This window comes from Diabrotica virgifera, chromosome 9 (assembly GCF_917563875.1).
Source record: "Diabrotica virgifera virgifera chromosome 9, PGI_DIABVI_V3a".
Lineage (NCBI taxonomy): Eukaryota > Metazoa > Arthropoda > Insecta > Coleoptera > Chrysomelidae > Diabrotica > Diabrotica virgifera.
Genome location: NC_065451.1, coordinates 149248616 through 149272432, shown reverse-complemented (window position 1 = coordinate 149272432; position 23817 = coordinate 149248616). Strand labels below are relative to the sequence as shown.

The window sequence follows — 23817 nt, the reverse complement described above, 5'->3', positions numbered from 1 at the left end:
TTGACCCACTTTTGGTCCTGGCAACATGCAAATTTGTAAAAAGGTAAGAGCACTTTTTTGAGTAAGATTGTGCAAAAAATCCGAATCGGAATATTTTTCCTAGCGGATGCGCAGTGGCTTTCTGGACTATACGGACTGTATGTATAATGTTATCATGAAGTACAAATTAATCAACAATAATAAAAATAATATTAATTAAATGTGTTTATTTTTAATATACAGTGATGAGCGCGCTAATAATCGGCAAAATAGCTCAAAGGATGGAAAACATAATACATTGCGAAACAAAAAGAGATGAAACTAGTGGAGGTGGAAATTATCGTTATAAACGTATGAATTAACATTACATTACATGTTTTCCCACCTTTAGACTTATCAGAGGAGTATGACAACTGTCACTGTGACAGAATTTTATAAAAGTCTTGTAACAGACGTCTAAAGGTGGGAAACTATGTAATGTAGTGTTAATTAATACGTTTATAACGATCATTTCCACCTCCACTAGCTTCATCTCTTTTTGTTAAGCAATGTATTAGGTTTTCCATCTTTTAAGCTATTTTGTCTGTTATTAGCGCGCTCATCACTGTAGATACAATATAATTAAATTAATGTTCCTGTGATACAAGATCTTTGTCAATTTCTATAACACAGCTATAGCGCCACCCTTATGGGCATCTTAAAAAGAGAATAAGTTTTTGCTGCAAAGACATCAATAAAGCTGCATATTTTGTGGATCACCGATTTAGGGGAGAAGGCCTTTCCGACGAGGAGAGTTTAAATTGTATAGAAGTTTTTCAGCAAATTGCAATTCATTTCAAGCTACAAGCACGTGTAATTATTGTTACTAATGTATAAATCGAAAACAGGATTTTTCTCAAGATCTCTTTTATGGGAAGTTACAGAAAAATAGACTGCCAACCATTAGTGTGGTGGCAAGGTATTTGCACTAATCAGCCTTATAGAGTCAAAAAAGAGGAAAAGACTTATAAATCCGCGAGTTGAAAAACTTGTTGCAATTCGCAGTAACATTTATATTTAGGATGAAAATGTTGCAGGAAAAAAGAAAAAAAATGACACTGGAGATTGCGAATACTACATGAATATAAAAGCCACATCACTCGAAGTGGAATTTGGTGAAGGTGAAGACTTACTATATACAAGGTGTCCCAAAAGTAGTGGAACGGTCGAATATTTCGCGAACTAAACATCGGATCGAAAAACTGAAAAAAACGTGTTCAATCATTTTCAAAAATATATCCAATGACACCAAACACCAACCCCCACTACACCCCCTGGAGGTGGGGTGGGGGGTAACTTTAAAATCTCAAATGGAAATCCCCAGTTTTACTTGCAGATTTTAATTTGTTACGTAAAAGTAAGCAACTTTTATCCAATACATTTTTTCGAACTGTGGATAGATGGCGCTATAATTGGGAAAAACGATTTATCCTGATACCATAGGTAAATTATAGAAACGGTCTAATATCTCACGAAATACACCTCCAAATGAGATACTAAAAAACAGATTTTTAATCTTTTTCGAAAACCTTTCGAATAACACCAAACGTGACCCTCCAACCCACCCCCTGGAGGTGGGGTGGGGGTAACTTTAAAATCTTAAATAGCAGCCCCACTTTTTATTACAGATTCGGATCCGTCATGAAAAATTAAGCAACATTTTTTCGAAACATTTTTTATAATTGTTAATAGATGGCGCTTTAATTGGAAAAATACGATTTATTAGCGCCATCTATCAGAAATTTTAAAAAATGTTTCGAATAAATGTTGCTTAATTTTTTATGACGAATCCGAATCTGCAATAAAAAATGGGGGTTGCTATTTAAGATTTTAAAGTTACCTCCCACCCCACCTCCAGAAGGTGGGTTGGAGGGTCATGTTTAGTGTTTGTCGATAGGTTTTCGAAAAATATTAAAAACCTGTTTTTTGGTTTCTTATGTAGAAGTGTATTTCTCGAGATATTAGACCGTTTCTATAATTTACCTATGATATCAGGATAAATCGTTTTTCCCAATTATAGCGCCATCTATCCACAGTTCGAAAAAATGTCTTGAATAATGGTATCAGGATAAATCGTTTTTTCCAATTATAGCGCCATCTATCCACAGTTCGAAAAAATGTCTTAAATAAAATTTGCCTACTTTTACGTAACTAATCCAAATTTGCAAGAACAACTAGGGGTTTCCATTTGAGATTTTAAAGTTACCCCCCACCCCACCTTCAAGGGGTGTAGTGGGGATTGGTGTTTGGTATCATTGGATAGATTTTTGAAAATGATTAAAAATGTATTTTTCAGTTTTTCGATCCGATGTTTAGTTCGCGAAATATTCGACCGTTCCGCTACTTTTGGGACACTCTATATATATATAATTAATGATCATGGAGGGAATAAGACTTCTGACGATGAAGAATTTGAACGTACAATTTCTGATATAGAGGAAAATTCAGATTAAAAAGTATTGATTTAGAAACAGTATTTTATTTTGTTTTTTAGTTAATGCAATTAATTATTGGTTTTATTTTGTTTTAATGAAAATAATAAATATTTCGTTATATTTGTTTTGTTTATACGAATATTGATAATTTTATTTTGTATTATTTGAGAAAATATATGTATATGTTGTTATTGTTTATTTTTTATTTTATACATCACTCTTTCAAAAACAACCTCATTTCATTAAAAATTAAATTCGTAATTAAATTCATTATTGAATATTTCCACTTTTTTTCGGACCCTAAAAAAAAAACGAAAAAAAACCGATGGTTTTTTGAAAAAAAAAACCGGTTTTTCCGGACTGTTAAAACGCTACTTAATAGTGTTATTCAAACTTCCATCTGTTGATCGTTATTCATCTAACAGGAAAATATTCGATTAGGATCTATTTAATTTTATTGTATTTAATATCAATTCCCTATCACTTTAATATTATTTTATCTCTTTGTAACAATATGTCTCGAAATTGAGTCAAAAACATAATATTTGATATCTATGTATTTATTATTATGATTCATTTGTTACAACTAGAGACAGAAACAATATATTATATATTTTTATTCCGAATAAAGATAAAATATTTCAAATAGAAAAGATAAATCATTTGATATGAAAAAGATAATATGCCATGCACGAGTTGCTTTGTTTAATAAGTGGGTCAGTTTTTTAATTACAATCACCGGCACGAAAAATAGACACCATTATAATTTCTGATGTAAATGAGACATTCTTATAAAAACAAGCTTCACTTTACAAACTGCTTTAAATCTGTAAAATAAAAAACTCCGAAACACTTTACAAACTGGGTCATTCCATATCAACACAACACAGCTAATTTCCACCCCTCTTCAGATCAACACAACACAGCTAATTTCCACCCCTCTTCAGATCAACACAACACAGCTAATTTCCACCCCTCTTCAGATTTGGATATAATTTGGAATACACCCATAGCTCGCTTTACGGCCTAGATAAGTTCCACGAAACTTGGCCGTAAAGCGAAAAGCCGTATAAGGAATTAAGTATTCTAATACAAACTGATACAAATTCAATCATACATATATATGAAATATATAACTATATTTTTAATTATCTCATTGTTATATAAATATAATAATAATAACATCCAAAACGGATAGTCACTACAAGAAGAAAAAGTTTTATATTGTATAATAAGAAGTAACATTATTATTATTATTATATTATTTATATAACAATGAAAAAATTAAAAATATCGTTATATATTTCATATATTATATGTATCATTTTTGTAATATTATTTCTTCAGAAATGAGATTTCACATATAAGTTTATCAAGAAAAACAAATACAGTGGTAAACAGACTGCATATTATAATGGTAATATTATTAAATTGTTTTCTGTCAAAATTTAATACAAGTTACGTAAAAATTTTCCGAGCGCGCGGATTTGAAGCGAGCCGGGCGATTTTCAAAATTCGGCCGCTCGCAAAAGCACCGATTTTAAAAATAATTTTTAATAATTAAATGTAATTATATTTTATAATAATTTTTATTTTAAGATAATATAAGTCTTTCTTTAGTCAATGACTGTAAAATAATTTCTTAATTGTTATAAATAAAGGCACTACGATTTAAGAAAAAAAAACAATTATCTCAGCTTCAGTTGGTTGTATAAAATTTTTATTTTTTTTATAAATCTTCGTTTCGTCTTCAGCAACTTTAATCTGTAAGTTAGAAACTCATAGGATGTACAGGGCCGCTTCAGCTCTAAATGTTTATAACGAAATTTGCCCCCTTATTTTCAAACCCAAAAATTATCTCGGCTTCAGTTGGTAGTAGAAATTTTTTATTTGTTTATAAATCTTCGTTTCGTCTTCAGCAACAATAATCTGTAAGTTAAAAACTCATAGGATGTACAGGGCCGCTTCAGCTCTAAATGTTTATAACGAAATTTGCCCCCTTATTTTCAAACCCAAAAATTAGAGGTTTAAAAATGTTTTACGCATTTATTTACATCAGAATATGAAAATATAACTCTATAGAAGGAGATTGGATGTTTCACCAACTCTCTACGATTTTTTTCAAAAAGTTATAGCCTTCGACATTTGACCTCTTGGGATAAATAATTTATAATATCTAAGCAAGAAATTTGTTAATCTGGCTTTACAGCTTTTTTATGTTTGGAACTGAAAGATTTTCATTCTAAAGCTTTAAAAAATATAAAAAAATGATTTGTAAAATAAATAATGCAATTGTAAAAACGGCCATTTTGGACCTTTCGCAGGCTGTTTTGCAATAACCAATAAACGAAATTAAACTTGCTATAGCTCAAATTGTAGGTTTTTAAATTTACTACAACTTTATATTAAAAAGTTTTTCTCTAAAATCAATATCCTAAGCTGCAAAATTAAAAATCTTTAAAAATTGCAAATTTAACAAATGAAAATCGCAATAACAAAAGAAGCTCACAATATTTTTGGTTACATTTTAGTATAAGTTATTCCTGGGACGGTACTTTACAACACCTGATGGGTTTCAAAAATTCCTGAATTATATCCTGAAATCGACCTATTTTTCACCCACAGCCTGATGGAGACTGCAGAACAAATCCGAAAGCATATGGCACTAACCCAATGGACCTTTACAGGCTAGTGAAGGGCACTACTATATTGGAGTGGGTGTCATAAGAAAGAACAAATGGAAGAAAGCACAATAAGCTGAAAAGCTGCAGTGCGACCGGGGTGCATGCACGGACGAAAAAAACCCTTAAAACCTACCAAATTTCATTTACATATCTCAACCGATTTTAGAGGAATAAATAAATCGTCAGTTTGTAAGAAAAAAATCAACATCCCGCATCTCGGAAACGAAGCATTTGCGGACATATATTCATAAAATAAACGGTCATTATTTTTTCATGCAGAATTACCTCTTAACGTTTGTCGCACTTATTCAGAAACATTCTGTATTGATGAAGAACATGGCTAATTGTTAATGTACCTAACTTTTTTTATTATCCAACAAAAGCAAATTAATCAAAAAAGAAAATGTTAAGAAAACCTAAGCCCCGGACTCCACTTGCGATTTGTAGTCGCGCGATTGTTTTGTCGCAAAGATTGAACACATTGTTTCAAATACAAGTCAATCCATTTGCGAGTAAATAATCATGGATTGACTTGTATTTGAAACAATGTGTTCAATCTTTGCGGTGGTGTAAATTTGTCTTCCTAAGGCAGGCACATCAAAGAAACATGAAACGTAAATCACGTTTCATGGAAATAAAACACTGCTAAACAAATATACGTCCGACCATTTATGAAACTTTCCAAAAATAAAAATGTGTTATGAGCATGAATCACACTCGTTTCATTGGTAGGCGGACTTCAAGATTTGTTTAGCCGTGTTTAATTTTCATGAAACGTGTTTTATGTTTCATGTTTTTCGTTTCATGTTTCGTTGGTGTGCGGCTTGCCTAGGAGCCTCCTTGACAACATGTAGACCTAGAAATAGTAGTAACGGAGGATGGAGACAGATTTAAATCAAAACGAAACAGTAAATTTTCTTATTTTACTAATGTCATACTCTGTATTAGAGTACACAGACATTGGAATATTTTCCTAACGGTGCCTTTTGGTATTGTCATACCTGGGTCAAACAGAGAACTTGAATCAAGTCGAAATTTATTTCACTTATTCCCCGTTAGAGGGCATTCTAACCATACTGTGATATAAATAGTTTTAATTTATATCGAGAAACTACGGTCGTGTTGGTGTAAATTTGTCTTCATCAGAGCCTCCTTGACAACAGGTAGACCTAGAAATAGTACTATCGAAGGATGGTGGTAGGCAGATTTAAATCAAAACGAAACTGTAGATTTTCTTATTTTACTAATACTCTGGGCTAATAAGCAAAATTCATGGAAAAGTTATTTACCAGCAATTTTATTGCTAGAATCGAATTATAAGATCCTATATATTAATAATATAGGTATGCAAAGTCCGCAGATAGTGTGCTACTTTTTTTATAAACAAAATGGCGCCGACAAATCGTATTTTTTTCAATTATTGCTCTATAACTCCGAAGATTTTAACTTTACAACAAAAACAGCCAAATAAAAATTCACCGCAATTAAATTCTGCATAGAGATATGTTTTTCACGATTTGCTCCGACGAAAATTTTCCTCGGAAAATGCGGGTTTTCCTAACAAAAACTCTAATTTTCAAATAAAGTTTTAGGTAAGTAATTATTAATCAATAATTAAATAACTTAGTGACATCAAAGCTTTCTTGGTATAGATTGTAATTCCAGAAGCCGGTGAAAATTAAACGAATATTTTAGCAACAATTCAATTGTTAATTAACAATTTACGATCGCAATAATAACCAAAATAATCATGATACGTTGATCAAACTTATAAATATTATAAAGATGAGATATTATTATTTAATATTTTATCGACAAAATATAAATTTTTCTTTTTTTGCATAATCTTTAAATTTTGAAAAAAAATAGTTATAATACGCTGGTCTAATTAGTAAAGTACAAAGAAAGGTTATTTACCAGCAATTTTATTGCTGAAATCGAATTATAAGATCCTATGTATTATTAATATAGGTATGCAAAGTCCGCAGATAGTGTGCTACTTTTTTTATAAACAAAATGGCGCCGACAAATCGTATTTTTTTCAATTATTGCTCTATAACTCCGAAGATTTTAACTTTACACCAAAAACACTCAAATAAAAATTCACCCCAATTTAATTCTACATAGAAGCATGTTTTTTCCGATTTGCTCCGACGAAAATTTTCCTCGGAAAATGTGGGTTTTCCCAACAAAATCTCGAATTGTCAAATAAATTTTTTGGGCCAGTAATTATTTATCAATAATTATATAGCTTGGTGAAATAAAAGCTTTCATGGTGAAAATTTTAGCTACAGTACTGTATTATTCTAATTTCGCGCGTGTAAATTACAAAAAAATATTTTTATAATCTTTAATTAAAATATAACCATTAAACTGAGATCGATATTTATTTGTAAATAATTAGCTTGTACTTTAAACTCACTTCTACGCTTTGAAAGAATTAAAAAAACTATAAACACCGTAGTAATCGTAAATGCTGTAAACTTTGCTGCTTCATAACATTTTTGCAAATGATTGCAAAAAAGTTTTAAAGCATTCATTTTCAAGATATTTGAAATGCGCATTTTAGCTATTTTTTAAAATTACAATATAATAAAAACTTTCTGAGAAACGTTAATTTGTTTATAACTATTTTTTTCATTCAGTCAAAATAACTGTCAAAGTCGTGTTCGTTTTTTGGAGTTCGTCCCAAAGAATTATTAATTTTGGCAGTTTTTTGGTACATTCCGGCCTTGTTTCCACGTGCAGAGTTTTATCAATAGTTTCTGTTTTGTGGTACTTTGCGGAAAACTAGAGTTTTGAAGACAGATTTGCTGTACAGAAAATGTCAGGTAACGGGGGCGGTCCTGGTCCGCCCTCGGTTAATTTAAATACTAATATTCAAATAATTAATAATGATAATCAAATTAATGTTTCTTCAATGGATACAGTATCCTCAGGTTTCGAAAAATATGACTTTGATAATAAATATCAACCAACGGATGCAGGTCCGTATCAGGTATTTTTGGAACATACCGATAAGAATCTTGGTCGTCTTTTTCCTATCAGAATTGGCTTTTATTTACAACAAGTAATTGAATTTAGAAATGATGTTGTTGATATTCATTCTGTAGGTTTAAAACGTGTTAAGGTAATTTTTAGAACATACAACATCACTAATTTATTAATTAATCACGAAATACTAACAAAAAATAAGTTGATTGCTTATATTCCAAAATTTTTCACGCATAAACGAGGCATAATACGTGGCGTTGATACCTTTTTTACTGAAGAATACTTGAAAAAAGCAATTAATTCTATAGTTCCAGTGGCGGAAGTGCGAAGAATGAAACGAAAAATTATAAACCCTGAAACCAAACAAGAAGAATTTGTCAATAGACAATTGGTAGTAATAAATTTTAAAGGTAATAAAATTCCGTCCTTTATTAATATAAATATGGTTAATTTCCCTGTAGAACCATACATCCATCCAGTTGTCCAATGTGGAAAATGTTTACGTTACGGACACAATATCGTTCAATGTAAAGGCAAATCTCGTTGTTCTCGATGTGCAAATGAGCATTCTTCCGCTGAATGTAATTCCGAGTTGCAAATGTGCGTTCACTGTAAATCTTCTGATCATCCTTCAATTTCAAGAGATTGCCCAATGTACAAAAAACAACACGACATAAAAAAAAGTAATGGCTTTCGAAAATAAAAGTTTTAAGGATGCCGAATTATCGATTAACAATCCAGCTTATGCCAAAATTAATACCAACAATAGGTTTGATATATTAAATAATCTTGAAAATTTTCCCGATTTAGCACCAGCAAACAAAACAATTTATTATGCTCCTTTAAATAAACCAAAATCAAATTCAACCGCATTAGAATCAAAAACAATTAAAAGGCGAAGAACTGACACTTCTTCTCAGATTCCAAGCACTAGTAATTCAGATTTAGAAAATTCCCATCAAAAAAGACAAATTTCTCTTCCTCCATATACACCCGCTCCACAACAGAATAATTTCATGTTTTGTCGAGATAAACTTATCTCACAGATATATTCATTAATTACAAATATAATTAATAATCAAGGAAAATTTGAATTAAATAAAATCAGGGACAATATCATTACAATATTCGATAATAATGAAGATAATTTAGAATCCATTCTCACAGATAGTGAAAATGGCTACTAAAAATATTACAGAAAAACTAACTATATTACAATGGAATTGTAGATCCATTTATAGTAACAAAGGCAGTCTTATGCATCATATTAACAACTACCATACAGATATAATAGTTCTATCAGAAATATGGCTCACATCCGGTCATCATTTTAGACTTAACGGATATAACTTTATCAATAAATGTCGTGAAGATGGTTACGGTGGCGTAGGTATTTTCATCAGACAGGGAATAGATTACCAAGAATCCGAAATTAATAATAATTTCGATGACAGTATAGAAGCATGCGCAGTTTTTTTGAACAAAATTAATCTCTCATTAGTATCAATCTATAGATCATCAGATGTTAGAATAGAAATAAATGACTGGATCAACCTATTCCTTCAGTTTAATATTGCAAAAACTATTTTTCTGGGAGATTTTAATGCTCACCACGGTATGTGGGGGCCAATTGCAGACGACAGAAATGGTAGAATATTAGTGGAGGCCATGGATTATTGTGAAATAATTACATTAAATGACCGAACACCAACAAGAATATCCCCAACTAGTAATCATTCAGCCGTTGACTTAACTCTAACATCTCCCCTTTTAGCCGACCGTATAGCTTGGTCAGTAGATTCAGATTCATTAGGTTCAGATCACTACCCAATCAATATAGAAATTCAAATCAATCCCTCCTCCTTTGTCATCAACCCATCAACAAAATGGAATGACTCTCGTGCTGACTGGTCTGTTTTTGGAAATATTTTTGAATTAGAAATTAGTAAGCTCAATAATTTAGATAGGAATTCAACTTCGGTAGACAAAATCGAATTTTTCCTCAATGCAATCACGGTCGCAGCATCGAAATCTATGCCTATTAAGAAATCTTTCACACCTTCTGTACCAAGACCTTATTGGTGGGATGAGGAATGTTCTGCGATTGTTACAAAACGAAAAGAAGCTCTCAGCGAGTTTAAAAAACAAGGTAATTTTATCAATTATCTACAATATCAAGACATTTCTGCTAATGTCAAACGTACGTTCAAACTTAAACAAAAAAACAGTTGGAAAATGTTTTTGAATAAATTAAATAAAAACACTCCTCTGACTGAGATATGGAACACTGTAAGATCTATTTGCAATAAACACCATCAAAAAAGAAAACCACAATTAGACGAAAGCCTTATTCTAAAAGTTCTTGATACATTGGCTCCTTCATCTGCTGCAGGTCCAATTTTTAACGACAACATTAATCAATTTCACTTCCATCAAGACTCAGACACCTTCTCAAAAAATTTTAGCTTTTCGGAATTAGAATTAGCCTTAAAAAAATCAAAAAATACTGCACCTGGACTTGACGGGTTTACTTATACGATAATAAATAAATTGCCTGAAAGTGGTAAACTTCTTCTCTTAGAAATTTTTAATGATTGGTGGTTGAAACAAAAGTATTCAGATAGTCTTAAAAATATAATTGTGTGTCTTCTAGCGAAACCTAAGAAACCACCTGACTTACCTTCGTCCTACCGACCTATTTCATTGTTATCGTGTATTACAAAAACTTTCGAAAGGCTTATAAAATTTAGACTCGAACATTTTGTCGAAAACAGATCAATTTTACCAAAAAATCAGTATGGATTTCGTAGAGGTATAGGCACAATTGATGCAATCTCCCATTTAGTTACAGATGCTCAATTGTGTCTATCAAAAAATAATTACATGTTGTGTCTTTTTGTGGACCTTAAAGGGGCTTATGATGTGGTAGATTTGGAAATATTATATTCAAAAATGGTAACGTTTGGCATCAATAAAAGAGTCTCTATAAATATTTTAAATTTGTTTGCTAATAGAAAAGTATTTTTGCGAGATAGTCATAACGTTTTACATGGTCCAAGAGTACTTTACAACGGGCTTCCGCAAGGCTCTATTTTAAGTCCCCTTTTGTTTAACTTATACACTGCAGACTTGCATGATTTGATGAGCGATGGCATACAAATTATTCAATACGCGGACGATTTATGCATTTATGTCACCCATAATACCTACGATCGCTGCATGATAGACTTAAGACGTACTTTTGACAGGTTACAAAACTGGTTCGACGATATGGGTTTTAGTGTTTCACCAGAAAAGACAGCTGTGATGTGTTTCACAAGGCACAGATATCAGTTAGTCGATAATTTCTCTATAGGTAAATACACTATTCCTATCGTAAAAGAATATAAATATTTAGGTATAATTATAGATAGTAAACTTCTATGGACCAGTCACATTAAGTATGTCAAACAAAGATGTGAAAAGGGAATTAATCTTCTGCGCTTCCTCTCCAAACAGAGCTGGGGCGCGGATCAACAAATTTCCTTAATGTTCTACAAGTCTTATATTCGCTCGATTTTGGATTATGGGTGTACTCTCTATGGTTCTACCTCCAATACGAACCAACTTACCCTTGATCGAATACAATATAGAGCTCTGAAAATATGTTTGGGAGCAATGGCATCTTCACCAAATCATGCCATTCTGGCAGAGTCTCAAGAACTTCCTCTTAGTTTTCGAAGACAGTTTTTAGCAAATAAAAGTCTATTAAAATATAGATGTTACAACAGTGATTTGATCGCAAAAATTAACTTTCTTGTAATTGAGAATTTGACAAATCATTATTGGAAAAAGAAAAACTCTCCTCTTTTGGCAGATGCATTTATTGATACAAACTTATTTCAAAATGATATTGTTAAACTTAATAAAATACCATTGTATGCACACAGTTTCGATTCTATAATTGATAAACCTATCACCATATTCCCTCGGTATTCAGATTGTAATATCTTAAACCAAGCCATGATAAAATCCATTGTAAATGGTCTCGGGTCGAACTTAACTAAAATATATACAGATGGGTCAACAACGGAGCTAAACACAGGTTCGGCATTTTTTGTTTCAAACATAAATCATATTGAAAAGTACAGAATCTCAAATTATTGTTCCATTTTTACCGTCGAGTCCTTTGCTATTGAAAAGGCACTAAAATGGTGTGCAACTCAAACATGCACGAATGTGGCAATAATTTCAGACTCAAAATCAGCATTACAAGCTATTAGCGATCACCCAATAAACCAATTCCGAAATGCCTTAATTTTGAACATTAAAAAATTAATTATGGATCTTAAACAAAATAATGTAACTGTTTCGTTTATTTGGACGAAAGGACATTGCGGAGTCGAAGGTAATGAAATTGCGGATATAGCCGCAAAAAGTAGTCACAGTTGCCACCATATGGACAAAGTATTTAATTTAAAAGATTTGAATAATGCTCTCCAACCTAATATCAGAAGGAAATGGGAAACTGATTACAAAAGAATTGCAAATAAATCTACAAACCCTTATTTCAGAATTCACCCTACACTTCCAAAAGGCATTCCTCATTTCACCTTTAATTATAATAGAGCACAAATGTCAGTATTGACTCGTTTAAAATTGAATCATGCTCGCTTTCCATCTCACTTATATAAAATTGGAATACTTAACTCTCCTGTCTGTAGTTGTGACAATGTATCCATTGGTGATCTAAATCATATATTTCTAGAATGTACTCTGAACTCTCAATCTTCTTCAATTCTGTATCAAGAACTAATTCATCACGAGTGTCCATTGCCACTAAATATTACAGTTCTCCTTTCTTCCCCAGATAAAGCGGTACTAGATTCCATCATTAATTTTATCAGAAATTCAAAAATAGCGGTATAGTTTAGAAATAGACAATATGAAATCATTTAATGTAATTAAGAATTTACATGTTTTGTGGCAAATAGATTTTGTCTGATGCCAGGATCTCTCTCACACACACAACTATTTTTTTTAAACATTTAAAGATTATGCAAAAAAACAAATAATTTATATTGTGTCGACAAAATGTTAAATAGGCATCTCATCTTTATAAGATTTCAAAGTTTGATCGGTGTATCATAATTATTTTGGTTATTATTGTCACTGTAAATTATTAATTAACAATTGAATTGTTGCTAAAATATTCGTTTAGTTTTCATCAGCTTCTGGAACTATGATCTAAATCTAAACCAAGAAGGCTTTTAAGTCACCAAATTATTTAATTATTGGCAAATAATTACTTATCTAAAACTTTATTTGAAAATTAAAGATTTTGTTAAAAAAACCCGCATTTTCCGAGGAAAATTTTCATCGGAGTAGATAGGAAAAAACACGTCTCTATGCAGAATTTAATCACGGTGAATTTTTATTTGAGTGTTTTTGTTGTAAAATTAAAATCTTCGGAGTTATAGAGCAATAATTGAAAAAAACACGATTTTCGGGCGCCATTTTGTTTATAAAAAAAAGTAGCACACTATCTGAGGACTTTGCATACCTATATTATTAATATATAGGATCTTATAATTCGATTCCAGCAATAAAATTGCTGGTAAATAACTTTTCCCAAAAATGGCCTATTCTCAGATAATCAGCCCAGACTATAATAATATATTATTTTCAAACCTTATTTGCGTTGATACATACAGTCGGAAAAATGAAAGAATACCCATGAACGAACATATAAAACACGCTGTATTTTCCTGTCACCGTGTCATACAAAAAATTGGCCAGCGCAAGTACATGTAATAATTATTATTACATGTACTTGCGCTGGGCAATTTTCTTTGTGACACGGTGACAGGAAAATACAGCGTGTTTTATATGTTCGTTCATGGGTATTCTTTCATTTTTCCGACTGTACATTACATAACTTGAAAGATTTAGCAACTAACAACATACTGACTGTCGGTGTGCTCATGCGCCCAGGATAATAAAAATTCACTCTCAATGGCGCCTAAAGAAGTATAACCTCAAAAACTTACTTTCACGAACGTGTTGTTCAATATCCCTATAATTTAAATCCTTGAAAACATGCACATCAAATCCCAAAACAATAAGGCACTCTTTGAGGTTTTTGCAGTCTTCGTTAGTACCATTTCTTGGCTTCAAATTACCACATTCGAACACTTCATGGTTGAAAATGAGGGCCAAGCCTCTTTTAGGATGTTCCATGTTGTAGTGGGAAGAATATTTGTGCACTGGCATTCTTGCATATTTTTCTCCAGAAGAGTTTCTAAAATGTACCTTTATAAATATTTAAGTTATACAAAAAAGTCAGAGTAAATGCTAAAACTACAATCTTTAAGCCTGATTCATATTAGAACGGGTCAGGTGTGAAACAAGTGTCTTGAAGAATCGTGTGATATAAAAGACATTGACTAGTTTATAGTACGGGAACTACTTGTCAGGGATCTATTTATTTATTTACGGGCAAGCACAATTCTATAAAAATAAATTACATTTTTTAATTGAATATAAAGTATTACATAAATACATATAATAGTGTACAGATAATAACAATAACATAATATAATATCAAAAAAACAAACATAGAGAAATATACAGGGTGTAACAAAAATACAGGTCATAAATTAAATCACACATTCTGGGACCAAAAATAGTTCCAATGAACCTAACTTACTTTAGTACTAATATGCACATAAAAAAAGTTACAGCCCTTTGAATTTACAAAATGAAAATCGATTTTTTCGAATATATCGAAAACTATTGGAGATTTTTTTATTGAAAATGGACATGTGGCATTCTTATGGCAGGAACATCTTAAAGAAAAATTATAGTGAAATTTGTGCACCCCATAAAAATTTTATGGAGGTTTTGTTCCCTTAAACCCCCCCAAACTTTTGTGTACGTTCCAATTAAATTATTATTGCGATACCATTAGTTAAATTCAATATTTTTAAAACTTTTTTGGCTGTTAGAATTTTTTTGATAAGGCAGTTTTTATCGAATTGCGGCTTCTTTTTTAATATGTTTACGTAACAATTATATGGGGGTTTTGTTTCTTTAGACCCCCTAAATGTTTGTGTACGTTCCAACTAAACTATTACTGCGATACCATTAGTTAAACAGTGTTTTTTAAACTTTTTTACCTCTTTGTATTTTTTCGATAAGGCACCTTTTATCGAGATGTGGCTTATTTTTTAATATGGTTCAAAATATATCTAAAAATGTAAATCATAAATAAATTTTCATATAATTACTAAGTCTCCATAACCGTACTTAACCATATACAAATATGTGGTGGATTTGACAAATATTCAAAATATCGAGATAAAAACTTGACTTTTCGAAAAAGTACTAAGAAGCAAAAAAGTTTTTAAATATTGTGTTTAAAAAATGGTACTACAATAATAATTAAATTGGAACGTACACAAAAGTTTGGGGGGGTTTAAAGGAACAAAACCCCCATAAAATTTTTATGGGGTATCTAAAATTCACTATAATTTTTTCTTAAGATACTACATGTCCATTTTCAATGAAATATCTCAAATATTTTTTGATATATTGAAAAAAATCGATTTTTATTTTGTAACTTCAAAGGATTCAAGAGATTAAATGTCGCATCGGAAAGGCAAAAAGTGCATTCTTGACTATGAGCTCTGTGTTCAAGAGCCATGACATCACTCTAAAAACAAAGATAAGGCTCCTTAAATGTTACGTGTACTCAGTGCTTTTATACGGAGTAGAAACGTGGACCTTGAAGGCGGAAACTCTATCGAAACTTCAAGCTTTTGAGCTATGGCTGTACAGAAGGATCCTGAAAATACCATGGACAGACAAAGTCACCAGTGAAGAAGTACTACGGAGGATGAACACAACCGCAGATTTAGTCAACATCGTGAAGGGCCGTAAGCTGCAGTACTTAGGGCATATAATGAGAAATCAAGGCAGATACCAGCTACTCCAGTGTATTTTACAAGGTAAAATTGAAGGAAAAAGGACCCCAGGACGAAGAAGAATATCCTGGCTTGCTAACCTGAGAGCATGGTATAGAAAGACCTCAACTCAACTATTCCGTATAGCAACTAACAAAGTCATCATAGCCAGAATGATCGCCAACGTTCGGAACGGACAGGCACCCTAAGAAGAAGAACTTCAAAGGGCTGTAACTTTTTTTATGTGCACATTTGTACTAAGGTAAGTTAAGTTCAATCGAACTATTTTTGGTCCCAGAATATGTGATTAAATTTATGACCTGTATTTTTGTTACACCCTGTATACAGGGTGTCCAGAAACTCTACCGACAAACGAAGACAGGAGATTCCTCAGATGATTTTAAGACAATTTAACCCAATTCACCAAGTCCGAAAATGCTTTTTAAGGGAGCTAGAGCTCTTTGAAGATGGCGTGATGAAATTAGTTTTTCTTAAATACCTCCAGCACGCTTCTATTTAGAAAAACGAAAATTGGTATGCATATTTACTTTTCAGAGATGAATCGATTGGCAGGCAACTAATAGATGAGACTTCAATCATCTATTAGTTGCCTGCTACCTCTTATAACAGAATGACCTAGTTACCTTTTGACCCACTTACAACGTGTGGGAGTCATATGTTGCCATAGGGCAGTATCCTTAGGAATTTTATCCATCCTTTGGATTTTTCGATGTTTTCTTTTATATAAGACTTTTGTCTGTTTTTTGAAAGGCTTTGACCTTTGTATTTTTTGGTTGGCTCACCATGTTCTTGTAACACTGATGATGCTCTTGTTACAGAGCGAAAACGTTTTGTTCATATGTTTGTAGCCCTTTAGGGCTTTTTAAACTAATATACCTTTTACCAAGAAGAAAATTTTTTATTAAATTTCACTTTTTACTCAATTATTAAACCCTTGTAAATGTCTTTTAAAACGACTGATGGAATTGCCAAACAGTTGTAAATTGTAAAGGGAGTTTGCTAAAATCAAAACTCTGGGTATGAACATAAAATGTTCGCACTTGTCTAGTGGGGCGAGGTGGTACAAACAGTGCGATCTTATTAAGTAGTTGAGAACAACTGCATATACCATTTAAATTTTGAATAATAGCAAAAGGTTCCTTTGTTTTCTCCGGCTTGCAAGAGAGGGGACCTGCAGTTGATGCTGCCATACAATGTAATCTTGAATGTCTATTCGCTAGACTTACACCGGTCATGGATTAAGAAAGAAATGAACGAATTTACTGGTCCGCTGTAGTTTGACTATTTACACATGGGCGCAGTAATTTTTTATTTGAGGGGGTTCTTATATAAATCAAATAATTTTAAATTTTAGGTGTTTGTATAGCCTCAGAAGCCTAAACGACATAATTTCATTATTCTTTATAACAGTTCATTATCCGTAGCCAAAAATCAATATACCTAATATTAATTGTTGCATGAATATCAATATAATAAAAATAAAACAAATTATAACTTATAAAAGGTAGAAGGCTAAACGTTGCTGTATTGTTGATGTTTTAATTTAATCTCTAAAATGGTTTTCTATAAAGTCACAATCAATTTAAGTGATATATTGACGTTGGATGTTTTTAAATTAAAGTCAATTGACGCGTGTAAAAAGCATTTATATGACATTGTAAACTAATTTTAGCTTGTTTTATTCTTTTATCAGATCGCATGTTTTCTATGTTAGTTATGTATATTTTATAGTTTATATGTATAATGGGGTATTTTTCCCGTAAATAAAAATTATTAAAAACAATATTATAATATTACGTATGTACCTACAATATCTACAAATAGTTTCGATTTCAAACAAATCACACCTACTAAAATGATCACGCCTTGAAAAGGATCCGGAAATCCTACAGCAGGGCATTATGTAAACATCAAATATTTAAGTAAAATGCTAAATATTGTTAAGTCAATATACGTACCAATTTTTTTTACTAAAATGATTTAGTCGTTATTGTTCACACTATCATCGCCATCGCTGTCATCGTCATCGCTGTCGTCACCGTTAATTGTTATTATGATTGGGCTTATTTCGTTAATTATTTTCACGAATCCACCAATCCTCAATTAATTTTTCGCACTTGTATATACAGTTCCGCCATACTTCTGGAGTTGCAATTGAAAGTGCTTCTCGCCAAGTTTCCCAAACCGCTTCGTCTGTATACCCATTAGGCCCAATATGGTTGTCGTAATATTGTTTTGCTATTCCCCATATATATTCTATGGGATTAAACTGGCAGTGGTATGGTGGAAGACGTAAAACTTGATGCCCGTAACTTTCAATAACCTGATCCACCACAAAGATTTTTGGTTTTGCATGTTCTTTTGCCAAACGTAACAACTCAGACTTTAATATATGCTGTGGAATAGATATGCGTTCATTTGTTAGCCATTCTTTAATCTTATCTACATTCCTCAACTGGAAGATAACAAATGTCCTTATAGTTTCTTATAGCATTCCTGATTTGTTTGTCGACCCATTTAGTTAAATTACCTATTAAAATTGCATTAGTTTGTCATACTTTCTCTAATTTGATTTTGCACCTATTTGGGTAATTAAGTAATTTCACTTGAATAAGTAAAATGCCAAGACAGTTACCCTAATTAAAATAGGTCAAAAAATTAGCTTTATTTTGATACTATACAGTATGGTGCAAATGAAAGGAATAAATTCGTTATTTCGTAAACCGGCGACTTTAAGGAAAAATCCTGAAACAGGTCGATTTTTATTTTTAAATTATTATATTTTGCCATAAATGTCATACTAGTAACGTCATCCATATGGGCGTGATGAAGTAATCGATGATTTTTTTAAATGAGAATAGGGGTTGTGTGCTAGCTCATTTGGAAGATCATTCAATTCTCTATTTATTAATATAAACATTTACATAATTGTTTATACAGGGTGCCCAAAAAATTTTTTAATTTAAATTATTTGACAAAAAAAGAAGAATTTATATAATTTATTTAATTCAAAATACATTTTATTGCTGTTAAAAATCAGTAAAAAATGTTTATATCACAAATAAACATTGTTTTTCGCTAAAATTAAATGTTCAAACTTCCTAAAAAACAGGTGGCTGGCGGGAGCTGGCTTGAACATTGAATTTAATCGAAAAGCAACGTTTATTTTTGAAATAAACATTTTTTCTGTTTCTGGGCAACAGTAAAATGTATTTTGAATTAAATAAACTACATACATTTTTCTTTTTTTGTCAAATAATTTAATTAAAATTTTTTTTGCACGCCCTGTACAAATAATTGTGTAAATGTTTATATGACTAAATAGTGAATTTAATGACCTTTCAAATGAGCTAGCACTCGACCCCTATTCTCATTTAAAAAAATCATCGATTACGTCATCACGCCCAGATGGATGACGACACTAGTATGATATATATGCCAAAATATCATATGTTGAATGGGTTTATTGACAGATTTTAAAACACAATGTAGGTATACCCTCAAAACATATTTTATTACTATTCCTTTCTTTTATCTGTTTCAATACTGCTTCAATTCCACTGCTTATATCATTAAAACATAGTTTCAATTTACAATCAATTACTTTCAACTGAATTTTAATCCCTTCCTTTCTTTTCTTTTCTACTCTAATTCTCACCCTTTAATTTATATCTCAATTTCATGTACCTACATTGTTGTCTATCAATTCATATTTATTACTGTTATTACTATATGACTGCTAATATAATCTTTTAGCTACAATTTTTAAGCTTTCAGATTTTTCATCCTTTTTACGACCACTACTCCTCTCATTAAAACATCAAGGAGTATTGACTTTAACAATTTAGGTTACAGCTGCACGTCCACATCTAACATACATATTAGATATCGACCCGTTTTGATCCAAACGTTGTTAGTCTTACACTAACACATACACTAATAAATAGAAATCTTTAATAAATATAAATAAAAACAAAAATCTTTTAATAAATAGAAATAAAAATCTTTAAAACCATCACATTTTAAAAAAATTGTATATATGACATTCACTTTAGTCTACTTCACAAACAAAATAACAGGCATAGATTTGTTGGTTGTCTTTCACCAACTATCTCTTCACCCTCAAAAATTCCCAAATTCCATAAACTTGTTTACCTTTGCAACATTCTCCGTCTATTCCACCATATCCCGTTAGCATAACTTAAGCAGATATATCATGTTAATGAATACTGAGGTAGCACCTCCTTGTAACCGAATCATTTAGTGACTTATAACCGTTGACCTGAAGATGCTCTGCATACTTTAGAGAGCGAAACCGGTCGTCGGAAGTTACAATACATGATTGAGAGTACGTCTGTCTTTTACTTCATTCAAAATATCATCATTTAAAAACAAAAATCGACCTGTTTCGGGATTTTCCCTAATGTCATCGGTTTACGAAATAAAGAATTTATTCCTTTCATTTGCACCATACTGTATATACGAGTAGTTGCAAAATTTACTGAATGCATTAACATTATTTAGTGGTGGCCGCATATCGAAATAACTACTCTGTGATAGACCACATAACGAATTAGTTACTCTGCGGTAGACCGCATATTGGATGGTAGACCGCATATCGAATCGGCACTAATCTATATATTTTTTCGTATTTAAAATATTACTTGCGGGTAAATCCTAATTGTTCTTTTAGTCAAGGAAGTCTCTTCGCATCTGCTCGGGAAAATGTCTAGTCAGGTGTTTTGCATAATCTTACTCCTAAGTTAGTATTAAGTTTTTGCTAAGAAAGGTATTTCTAACAAGGGTGCATTGTACTTTATTATTTATCTTATTATTTTTCCTTAAATTATCCTGTTTATTAAATTTTAATCAAAAAATTACTAAAAATTCAATAATTCAATAGATATTGGCCCTCTACGCACCCGAGGTCTACGCATATGTTACTGGTATACCTAAAATATTACAATCGACCTGCCGATTCGTTTGTTTCTTTATTAATCCGTGACCGGTGTATCCCTAACGAATAGAGAGGTATGAAGCTTAAAAGCAATGTAACGGAAGAAACTATTTTCAATTTGTTCAAGTTTCCTAATGTAGACCCAGTAGTGTGGGGACCACACTGAAGAACAATACTCAAGGTGAGACCTGACCAAGAAGAAGTAAAGAACTCTAATACTGGATTCGTTTGTAAAATCACAAGTTGTTCTTTTTGCAAAACCCAACATTTTCATAGATGTTTGAATAACATTGATGATGTGAGTATTGAAACAAAGAGAATTATCCAGTGTTATCCCCAAGTCCTTGATGTTATTTACAGTATTAGGTGGTTATGCAGTTGTTTAGAAAACAGAACTCAAATGGTTAGAGTAAATCACTGTTATTACAACATTTTTCCTGTAACTTCAGGTGTTATCCAAGGTTCACACATGGGACCACTACTATTTAATTTATTCATTAATGATATTACCACTTGTTTTTTCCATACAAAAGCTCTCCTTTTCACTGATTACCTTAAGTGCTTTACAATAATACGATCTCATAATGATACTCTTGGACTACAATCAGATATTAATAAATTATCCCAGTGGTGCTCTCTTAGGGCCGGTTTTTCAGTGCTGGGTTAACCCATTTATTTTTCGGTAACCGAAATATTTATGGTTAATCAGTTTTTCAGTACTAGGTTAGAGTTTAAACCCGTTTAAGTTGACCAAGTTTTTAAAAGATAGCCATTAGATGGTTTAACTCCGAATTTTTTGGTTACGCTTGCGCATAGGTGCAGTGAATGTATCAGAGTCGAATTTGTTTATTTGGAGAATTGCCTGACAGAAGAGGTTAGTTAGGTTATGTTATTTTGTTTTTATCGCAGGAGATATTTTACTTTTTTTACCCCGTTATTACAAGGAAACTATTCTTCTTCTTCTACGGCACTACAGCCCAAATTGAGCCTTGGCCTCCTTTATTTTTTGCCTCCACCCTTGCCTGTCTGTGGCTGCTCTTCTCCATACACGAACTCCTAAAAGGGCTTGTGCGTCGCTGTTTACTGTGTCTTCCCAGCGCTTTCGTGGCTTCCCAACCGGTCTCTTTCCTTGCATTCTAGCATTCAGTGCTCGTTTTGGTAGCCTATCCTCTCCCATTCTTATCACATGTCCGGCCCATTGCAATCTTTGTAATCTAATGAAGTCTGACAGGGGCGTTTCCTTATAAAGTTGATAAAGCTCGTTGTTGTATCGACTTCTGAAGATTCCGTTTTCCCTCACAGGTCCTAGTATTCTCCTAAGTACTTTCCTTTCGAATGTGTCGAGTTTGTTTTTGGATGTTTCTTTCAGCACCCAGGCTTCACTGCATAGCATGTTATTGGTCGAATTAAGGTTTTATAGATTTTGATCTTTGTATTTCGGTGGACACTTTTAGACCGAAATATATGGGAGAGGGCAAAATAAGCTCTGTTTGCCTGCGTTATTCTCTTCCGTATTTCTCCATCTTCTGATCCGTCGGCATATATTTCTACTCCCAGGTATGTAAACTTTTCAACCGTTTCAATGTCATCTTCATGTATAATGTTTTCTGGGACTATATTTCTTCTCGTCTGAGTCATTATTTTTGTTTTTTCTGTGTTAATTTCCAGACCTATCATTTTTGTTTGTGTTTTTAACTCTGCATATGTTTCCTGTGCTCCTGTTGATGTTCTACTCATAATATTAATATCATCAGCATAAGCGGCCAGTTGAACCGTTCGGTTGGTCAGTAGATTTCCTCGTCCAGTTTGCATTTGCCTAACCGCATACTCCAGTGCCAGGTTAAACAATGTTGGGGCCAGCGCATCTCCCTGTTTTAGTCCCTGCGAAATGTTAAAAAAGTCTGTCCGGTGGTTTTGTATTCGTACACATGCCTGAGTTTCATCCATTGTGGCTTTAATGAGTCTTATTAACTTGTGTGGTATTGCCAATTCAGCCAATATATAGTATAGTTTGTTCCTTTTGACTGAGTCGTATGCCTGTTTGAAGTCTACAAGCACGTTGTGAACATCAACATCGTGTTCCCATGCTTTGCTCAAGATCTGTTTTACTGTGAATATTTGATCTAGTGTCGATCTTCCCCGTCGGAAGCCCGTCTGATACTCTCCAATAATATTTTCTGCTAGTGGTTGGAGCCGCTGGTTTATAATATACGTGAGGACTTTATATGCTGTACATAGTAGATAGATTCCACGGTAGTTTTTGCACTGGAATTTGTCTCCTTTTTTATAGATCGGGCATACTATACTTTTCTTCCAGTCGTCGGGTATTTTCTCTTCTTGCCATACGTCTCTGATGAGCGCGTGGATGTGACTTGCTAGGTGGTCGCCACCTACCTTATATAGTTCTGCTGGTATTTCATCAACTCCCGGAGCTTTATTGTTTTTCTGGGCCTTAATGGCTTCGAAAACTTCCTCTATGGTTGGAACTTCTACTCCATTCTCTTCTACGTAGATCATACCCATTTCATCTTCCATGTCTACTTGAGTTCCAAGTAGTGTCTGAAAATAATGCTTCCAGGTTTCTGTGACTTCCTGTTGGTCACTGATTATTTGCCCACTTTCATCTTTACATAGACTTGTTTGAGGTTTATACCCACTTTTTATCTTTTTTAGGTATTCGTAAGCCCCTCTAATTTCGTTGTTTTTGAAATGTTCTTCCATTTTTTCTATTTGTCCATTTTCATAGGCTCTCTTTTTATTTCTAC

General features: G+C 32.4%; 1 protein-coding gene across 1 annotated transcript in view; it reads right to left on the bottom strand.

Annotated features, from left to right (window-relative positions):
- LOC126892300 (caspase-1-like) overlaps positions 1 to 23817 on the bottom strand; it is a 77200-nt gene that overhangs the window by 30378 nt on the left and 23005 nt on the right. The window contains exon 2 of the mRNA XM_050661809.1: positions 14161 to 14411. Coding sequence (XP_050517766.1) covers positions 14161 to 14411 — 251 coding nt within the window. The remainder of the gene's footprint in view (positions 1 to 14160; positions 14412 to 23817) is intronic.